The sequence below is a fragment of the Microchirus variegatus genome (assembly GCF_963457635.1).
Source record: "Microchirus variegatus genome assembly, chromosome: 14".
In the NCBI taxonomy this organism is placed as follows: domain Eukaryota; kingdom Metazoa; phylum Chordata; class Actinopteri; order Pleuronectiformes; family Soleidae; genus Microchirus; species Microchirus variegatus.
Genome location: NC_139815.1, coordinates 847,971 through 857,128, shown reverse-complemented (window position 1 = coordinate 857,128; position 9,158 = coordinate 847,971). Strand labels below are relative to the sequence as shown.

The window sequence follows — 9,158 nt, the reverse complement described above, 5'->3', positions numbered from 1 at the left end:
AAAATAAGAGACGACAAGTGTTTTCTCAAATAATTCAAACCAGTTCCTTTGATTTTTCAGCTTCTTAAATGTGAATATGTTCTGGTTTCTTTGCTCCATAAAACAAAGAAATCATTCAAACTCAATCATTTTGTGTTTGTGGACAAAAAAATTCAAATTTCCATTCTTGTATATAAAGGAGTAAATAAATCACAGCATAAATGGACAAATGAACATGGTTTCACTTGTTTTTTGTTTTGTTTTTTAATGTGCTAGCGCCCTCTGTTGACTTAACAGGTGAAGTGCAGCCATAAATAAAAGGCAGGTGCAAAAACGTCCAATAACAATGACAATTTATTTACTACTATAATTATTATTATTATTATTAGTGTGTTATTTTTATTTATTTTTAGTGTGTGTGTTTGTGTTGAAAATCGCTGCTTTACCGATTCAAGAATAACAGAATGTGTCGCAGTAAATGGCAGCAAAAAATATTCAGAAACATAAAATAATAGATGCATTTTGTTCCTGTTAAGCTGTTAGATACACTTTTGTTGTATCTAACGGCTCATCATCTTAAACAAGTGGGTCTGGATCATTTATGAAACCTGGAAATAATTATGATCTCAAATGTTTTTGTCCATACACCAATGATTCAGTCTGAATGATTTCTTTGCTTGATGGAGCAAAGAAAGCTGGAAAAAAAATCAAAGAAACTAGAAAATATTCACATTTAAGAAGCTAAAAAATCCCAGAAACTAGAAAATATTCACAAAGTTCAAAATCAACATTTAAATTGAACACCATACTACAAAAGTCTGTATTTAATATAAATAAACATTACATCTTTTCCTCTGAAATGTTATGTGTCTAAAATGAGGAGCACCCTTCACTCAAACACAAGCTCGACACAAAATGGCGCCCGGGCGGGAAAACACAACTACTTCTAAATCTTGTTTTAAGTGAATAAAACGCGTCAATCAGTCTTTAACTTCGTGCTAACCGTCCAGCTCAAACACGCTCCTGTGACAAAATAAACATTTAAGGTTAATTGTGTGTTTACTGACTTGTATTAAGCAGGAAAGAGATGTCGTCAGTTTCCTCAGCGATGATTCCCGCTGAGCGGAAGCGGAAGCAAACGCTTCCTAATTGGAGTGGAACATAAACGTACCGAGTCTCCGTGCTCACAACATACACGCGGGCCCTTTCTCAATACCCAAGTATGCCAGTATGTACTTGCTTACTTGGAAAGTACATACTTGAGAAGTACGACTGAAGTACATACTTGCCAAGTACGGGAGTACACGAGCACGATTCTTCAATTGGAACAGCAGTGTACTTCCTTGTTCTACTGTTTGAATGGCGCGTGGCGTGGAGCATTTACGCCTCATTACCGCCACCTACAGTGTTATATAAATAAATGTTTGTTTTCATTCAGCAGGTTCAACACAGATCCAGAAAGTTCTTCTGTAAACACAGGTGTTAAACAGTAATTAAGTCTTGACTGATCTGGTTTGTCATGTTTGTTGTTATATTACACCATTATTTCAGTATCTCCATTTATGTTTGATGTAAAAAAATAAAATAAAAAATATCAGAACTTTTGCTCTGTAATAGAAACAGAGCACACGTGTAACACACCAAAAAATACACACAAAATGAACCCTGTTCTTCATTTGTCACACATGAAACAGTCATGAAAGCTCAATGACTCTATATATATATATATATAGATTAATAATAATACATAATAATCATGAGTTGCAGTGATTTTCCACTTCAGTCTCACCTTCATGGTTCAGTTGGTTTTCAATAGCGCCCCCACAAAGTGGGCGGAGTCATCATAGAAACTGTGGTGACGTAGTTTTCTTGTAAAGCAGTTCTTTTGGGTGTAACTGAATCATTAGAATCAGTGGGTTAAAAAAGATTTGTTCACACAATCGTTCACTTTTTTTTAAATTATCTTTTATTTATTTTTTAGTAATTTCATCAGTTCTCAGTACTGACACATGCACTCTGGTAAGCTGCTCTGCTCTGCACCAACATTGCAGGCGGTGTCACAGGAGGTTTCACAGGAGGTTTGACAGGAGGTACCGCGGGGGGCTTTGCGCGAATTTTAACTTTCCTCGTGCACTGCACCGTCTGCAGAGTCTTTTTCAACACGTCGATCTCATGGATCTGTTCGTTGATTATTCTGATCAGTTGGCTTCGCTCCTTGTTGAAGTTGGAGAACATGATCTCCACCTTCTGCTCCAGGCGTTCTTTGGCGCGGCGAGTGTTCTGGTAGATCACTTCGGTTCCCGGCGACAGCGGCTTGGGTTTGCTCTTGCTCTGTTTCGCCATCATGGACTTCCTGTACGAATCCGGGAGCGCGTCGTTGATCTCGATGACTTTGGCCCTCAGCTCTTTGGGCTTGTCGATCACAGATATGCAGGAATCCAGATCTTCCATGACGCGCTTCATGAGTTTCTCCACCATGTTCTTGTGTCTTTTAAACTCGTGCTCGTTAAAGTGCACTTTACTCAGGAGCAGCTCCACCTCTCTGGTCATGAAGTTGTTGTTGTCCTGAACCTCCTGCATGGCAGTGGCAGTGTCCTCCTCTCTGATTGTCGCCTGCAGCTTCTCTCCCTCTAAACGAGCGTAGTCTTTGCACAGTTCTCCGGCTGCGGCGTGAAGCGTGGCCTTGGTGTCGGTTAAGCGGTGAACTTGCTCCTGCAGGTTCCTCACCGCTGGTATCAAATGATCCGCCTGCTGAATCTTACTTTGGAGCACCACGTTTTGCTCGTTGAGCTTCTGGTGCAGGTTGACCAACTCGTTGAACTTGTTGTGAGAAGCTCGAATGACCTCGGTGTCCTGAACGTGTTGATTTTGCAGGGCAACGATGGATTCCTCGCATTTGGCGCAGATTCTCATCTCTTTCTCAAGTTCCCGCTCTTTCTTGTCCATGTCGTGCACCAGCTCTTTGATGGACAGCTCGTTCATCACGATCGTCTTCTTCTGCTCCTCGATCTCGTGTTTGAGCGCCAACGCCTGCGTTTCCGCCCTGTCTTTCATGTTTATGTAGGACTTGTCCAGCTCCAACGCCTTCATTCTCCATTCGTCCAAATCTCTTTGAAGACTCTTCGCCGAATCCGTTAGCATTTCTGTTTCCATTAGCGCCTCCTGGAGCCCCTCATGAGTCTCTGCTAGCTGTTTTTTTAACTCCACTTGCAATTCGGAATATTTGAGGACGCTCGTCTCCAAGCGAGTTTTGGCATGAGTGAGTCTTTCAACCGTCTCTTTGCTGTCTTCTAACATCTCCTTCAGCTCCTCCTCCCTAATCTTGCCTTCTTTCGCAGCTTTCTGCAGGGACACAATCTTTTCCTCTAGAGTCTTTATGATTTGGTTCTTTTCGGAGACTCTGTTTCCCCACAGCTCGGTGCTGTACTCGTGTTGATGCCTCAGTTGGTCAAACTGCCACTTGATGTAGCAGAGAGACTCGGCGTCCTTGTTTCTCTCCGACATCGTAGACTCTCGATTTGCTCGTACGCAAAAAAAGAAAAGAAAAAACCGAAGAAACTCTCTGCGGTTGAACAATGTGTCGGTTTCCACACGTGTGTGTGTGTGTTTTGAAGTGACATCATGTCACTTTGTCCTTTCATGTCCTCGTCACATGATCCAACTTCCTTCTGCTGCAAAAACACCAGGATTCTGATGCGTCACAACAATGAAGGTTTCAGGTGTTTGGAGTAGCCGTGGCAACAAAGAATTCAAATCTTCACCCCGTCATTAAGGCAACTTTGGCAATTCTTCATGCAACTGGTCAGTATGTAAGAATATGGAGACTTTGTAATGCATCAATGCATCATAATGGACACTCTCAAAGGTTTTGCTATAAAAAGTCCTAGCGCAGATCTGTACACCTTGACAGTGAAGTTTTATAAATTTCCATCCTCGCTGGCAACCGTTTTGTGTTTGTTTCAACATACAAACACACTGCGAAAAGCACAACTATCCCTTTAATGACCAAATAACACCTCACACCAATCGACCTCTTTCTTCAAGAAAACTTTATTGACCTAATGATATTTTCTCAACAAACAAAAGATACAATCATGGCTGACATTTTACATATATGACATTTTTAAAACTTTAAGCTGTGATGCATTCAGGGACTAAAATGTGATGGAGGATCAACAGCAGGGTCAAGAACGTCTTCCTGATTCTTCCACTTTGGTTTTGTTTACTGCGCAGTGGTTTAAACCAGTGTTTGCCAAACTTTCTCTACCTGGGACCCATTCTTTAAAGATGGCTAACTGTCGTGACGAGAGCTGCAACGATTAATCAAACTATTTTGACTCATACGTTTGTTTGTGGACAAAAACAAGACATTTGACAAAAGCATCATCTCCAGGTTTGACAAACACTGACCAATATTTTCTGAAGCAAACGACTCATCGATTAATCACAAAAATAATTGATGGATTATGATTAAGTTAAAGCCCTGATTAAAACGGCATGTTATTTTAAAATAATGCCCACATAAATCTGAACTAAAAGGTAGGAAAAATCCTGCAGAAAATGCTCAATAATTATCAATGAAAAGTGGTGAAAAAGAAAAGACTCTTAAAAAGGTCAAACTCTGGACGTTTGAGTCACATTAAGTGTATTTTTTTAATCATATAATTTACTGTTTTATATAACTTTCAAGCATGAGCTATCCAGAAACACCTGCGCTGCAACAACCTGATTTATTGATTATTAATCAAGTGATTTTTTTGTGTATGTTATTGAATAACATGCAGAAAATACATTTTTAAATCATTTACCAAATGTTATTGACAAATCCTCAAGTCGGAGAAACTGGGAACTAAATCGCGAACATTCAACGTTTCTGAAAACAACAGCTGACTCACCTGTTAGCTTAGCGTTAGCTCCGCCTGAGAGAAGCCACGGCAGAGGCGGAGCCACAAGTGAACGCCCAGCATGACTGGTAGTGAATGTCATGATGAATAACGTTGTCGTGTTTGTGAGTTCAGGGGAAATATCTTTCACTAAATATCGATTCAGATTAGATTCCGGAGGAGTTTACAGTACGCAGCAGGAGTTAAACGTGGTTTAATCCCTTTAAGTCCGTCACAGATCCAGGTCTGCGCTGGTCTCCAGACTCTTCGGTTCTCTTTGGTTGGTTTCCTCTCACAGACCCTCACTGGTCCTGGTTCGGGTCTATAGGATGAGTTTCTGACCTAGGATCTTGCGGTTGATCTCGGCCAAAGCCACAGAAAACACAAAGGCTTTTTCATCGGAGAGACCGGCGTAAACATCCACCTCCTTCTCCTGTTTCTCTGAAAACACAAGGCAATACAACGAACAGTGCATCACACACAGACCTGTAGAAAGTACTTTAAAGAGTTACTTTCAGAGTAAAAGTACAAGTATGTGACCAGAAAATGACTCACTTTTTACAATATTACTTGCACTGCACCATTACTGCTCTTGGTGGCTGATTTTGGAACTTTCAATTTTGGAATTTTAAGCAGATTGTGGAATATTGAGTAGATTTTATAATTATGAGTAGATTTTGGAACTTAAAATTTGGGAATTTTAAGTAGATTTTAGAATTATGAGTAGATTTTGGTATTATAAGTAGATGTTTGGATTTTAGCTAGATTTTGGAAGTATAAGTAGATTTTGGAACTTTCAATTTTGGAATTTTAAGTAGATTTTATAATTATAAGTAGATTTTGGAATTATAAGTAGATTTTGGAACTTAAAATTCGGGAATTTTAAGTAGATTTTAGAATTATGAGTGGATTTTGGTATTATAAGTAGATGTTTGGATTTTAGCTAGATTTTGGAAGTATAAGTAGATTTTGGAACTTTCAATTTTGGAATTTTAAGATTTTATAATTGTAAGTAGATTTTGGAATTATAAGTAGATCTTTCGATTTGAAGTAGATTTTGGAATTATGAATAGATTTAGGAATTTTAAGGTTTTTTTTGAATTATAAGTAGATTTTGGAATTTTAAGTAGATTTTATAATTATGAGTAGATTTTGGAATTATAATGGATGTTTGGATTTAAAGTAGATTTTGGAATTTTAACTTTTTTCTTCTTTTTTTTTTACCTTTCTCTTCTTCCTGCTTCTTCAGGCCAGCTGATTTGGGTCTGCCCCGCCCCCTCCGGATAGGATCTGATTGGCTATTGGTGCGAGGTCTTCTTCTGTTCTCCATGTCACTGGTTAAAGGAGAGTCGATCCTCTCTCTGCGAATGCGCTCGGTTCTTCTCCGCTTTAAATCCAGTTTATCTTCACAAGAAAACAACAAAGCTCTTCATTCATAAAGAAATTCAATTAACAATAGAAATACAATAAGCGAACACAATACAAGCAAACACCAGACTATCTGAAGACGGTTTATGTGTGCGAGGACATCAAAGACATCGAGAGGCCCAGAGAAGGCGGAGCTTCACATGCTAATGTCTTCGTAGTTAGCTCTTGCGTTTCAGGCGTGACGAGTGATGCTTTACGTTTGACGTTAAAGCTATACTTACCAGTGCTGTGCAAAAGGTTAACGCGCGTTAACGCATGACACGTTTCCATGGCGACTGACCGGAAATTGATGCGCATGACGTCATGTTTACGTGCCGCGACACCAGAGTGTCGTACCTGTAACCAGCGTACCTGTGTACTGCGTATGTGTGCCTCTGTTTTTAAAGTTTAGCGTCACTTTAGAGACTCATTTCAACAATCGGGAGTCACGTAAACTTTTATTCAGTTCAAATGTTTTAATTGGTCATACTTTTATCATGATAATATGATAATTAAATGATGATGAGTTTCAAAACATGGTGGGTTTATCTTACGTTTTACAGTGCCATACGCTTATTAGGAGTGATTTAAGATTACAAAAGAAAAGTGTAAAAATGTAAGAAAGGTAAGTGTAGCTTTAACTCTCTTCAGAGGAAAGAAGTGAAAGTTACCTGCGATGGCGGGAGAGCGTTCGTTTAACTTGGCGTTGAGCAGTTTCCTGCTGATGAACACAAATCCACACGGACACGACTTGCAGGCAACTGGAATCTGGAGGGAAACAAAACGTGGAATGGACTTTTTCTCACTTCATTTTTTTTCTCATTTCATCCAGGATTGTGCTTTGTGCGTCTAAAAGTAGACAATCATACATTCTACATTATTTCTGCCAATAAATCTTCCCAGACATGATGTGTGTGTCTTTATGTCTCTGTGTGTGTCTTTCTCTCTGTGTGTGTGTCTCTCTCTGTCTGTGTGTGTGTCTTTATGTCTCTGTGTGTGTCTTTCTGTCTGTGTGTGTGTCTTTATGTCTCTGTGTGTGTCTTTCTCTCTGTGTGTGTGTCTCTCTCTGTCTGTGTGTGTGTTTTTATGTTTCTGTGTGTCTTTCTGTCTGTGTGTGTCTCTCTCTGTGTGTGTGTGTATGTGTCTCTCTGTCTGTGTGTGTCTCTGTCTGTGTATGTGTCTTTCTGTATGTGTGTGTATGTGTCTCTCTGTCTGTGTGTGTGTATGTGTCTTTCTGTCTGTGTGTGTGTATGTGTCTTTCTGTCTCTCTGTGTGTCTCTCTGTGTGTGTCTTTCTGTATGTGAGTGTATGTGTCTCTGTGTTTGTGTCTCTCTCTCTGTGTGTGTATGTGTCTCTCTCTGTGTGTGTATATGTGTCTCTCTCTGTGTGTGTATATGTGTCTTTCTGTCTGTCTGTGTGTCTCTCTGTGTGTGTGTCTTTCTGTCTGTGTGTGTGTCTTTCTGTATGTGAGTGTGTCTTTCTGTATGTGAGTGTATGTGTCTCTCTGTGTGTGTCTCTCTCTCCGTGTGTGTGTGTCTCTCTCTGTGTGTGTCTTTCTGTATGTGAGTGTGTCTTTCTGTATGTGAGTGTATGTGTCTCTGTGTGTGTGTCTCTCTCTCTCCGTGTGTGTGTCTTTCTGTATGTGTGTCTCTCTGTGTGTGTATGTGTCTTTCTGTATGTGTGTCTCTCTCTGTGTGTGTATGTGTCTTTATGTCTGTTTGTGTGTCTCTCTCTTTGTGTATGTGTCTTTCTGTATGTGAGTGTATGTGTCTCTGTGTGTGTGTGTGTGTCTCTCTCTGTGAGTGTATGTGTCTTTCTGTCTGTGTGTGTGTGTGTGTGTGTGTGTGTATGTGTCTTTCTGTCTTGTGTGTGTGTGTGTGTGTGTGTGTGTGTCTCTCACCTGTTGGTCACATTCAGGACAAGATTTCGTGGCCATTTTGACTTTCTTTGTTTTATTCGTCGACATAGTTGCTTTGGTCCAGACACACTTGTGTGTGTGTGTGTGTGTGTGTGTGAGTGTGTGAGCGACACTAACACATGTTCGACCGACGACGACACGCAACGCGACAACAAAATCCACAGTTACATGAAATTAAAAAAACACACACACACACAAAAATATAGTCCACGACACTGGAAATAACACTGTTGAGACTCGGCGCATGCGCAGACACTTCTCCTGCGGCGGTGAAGCGTCTTCTTCTTCGGTTGCTGACGGCAAACGTTACCGCCACCTCGTGGACTGGAGACCAAAGTCCATAGAGAAAACCAGTGATTTTAGTTGATCCACTGCTGCCTCCATCACTCAGTTCAAATGTCTTATTTTGGAAAATTCGCCTTTTGAAATACTTTGTTTATATTGACCTCAGTGACACAAAGTGACCACACGAGGCAGCAGTAGACCCACAGAAACATTTCTGGCGGCCCTGCAGTGAATTACAGTTGATAGTTTTAATCCAGGAGCTACTAATCTTGTTAAATGTTTATTGGACATTACTGGATACAGACCAATAAGTGTAAACAAAAATACTGGGTATTTACCTGGTTTCTATATGGTGAATTTTAGTGTATTATTGTGTTATAAGCTGGTAATAAGCAGGTAGCTACAGCCCCCAATTCTAGCTATTTACCCAGTAAATATATGGTAACAGAAATGTGTTACTTGGTATTAACCTGTAATTAGAAGGTAAGAACAATGGCCAAAATAATGGGTAATTACACAGTAAATTATAAAGCGTTTTTATATTAATGCTTAAATTACATTATATTAACGCTTATATTACTTAACGCTAAACTGTAGAACTGCAATATGGTCATTAAAATGATTACAAATGGGATTTATTTCTGTTTTTTTCCCTCAGTCCAATGTTGGGTTCATAAATTGGCCTC

The 9,158-nt window shown here is 39.8% G+C and overlaps 1 protein-coding gene across 1 annotated transcript; it reads right to left on the bottom strand.

Annotated features, from left to right (window-relative positions):
- Positions 1-4,249: 4,249 nt before the first annotated feature.
- Positions 4,250-8,339, bottom strand: cUnh16orf87 (chromosome Un C16orf87 homolog). The gene is made up of 4 exons (XM_083900694.1): positions 8,170-8,339; positions 6,941-7,037; positions 6,087-6,266; positions 4,250-5,303 (listed from the first exon to the last, which is right to left on the bottom strand). The coding sequence occupies exons 1-4, from the start codon at positions 8,233-8,235 to the stop codon at positions 5,185-5,187; spliced, it is 462 nt and encodes a 153-aa protein (XP_083756820.1). The 5' UTR covers positions 8,236-8,339; the 3' UTR covers positions 4,250-5,184.
- Between the last annotated feature and the right edge of the window lie 819 nt (positions 8,340-9,158).

Excerpts from the sequence above, each read along its gene's own strand:
- cUnh16orf87 (XM_083900694.1), bottom strand. The coding sequence starts at position 8,235 with ATGTCGACGAATAAAACAAAGAAAGTCAAAATGGCCACGAAATCTTGT. Across the intron at positions 7,038-8,169 it reads GTCCTGAATGTGACCAACAG|ATTCCAGTTGCCTGCAAGTC; the intron begins GTGAGAGACACA and ends GTTTCCCTCCAG. Across the intron at positions 5,304-6,086 it reads GAAGCAGGAAGAAGAGAAAG|AGAAACAGGAGAAGGAGGTG; the intron begins GTAAAAAAAAAA and ends TTGTGTTTTCAG.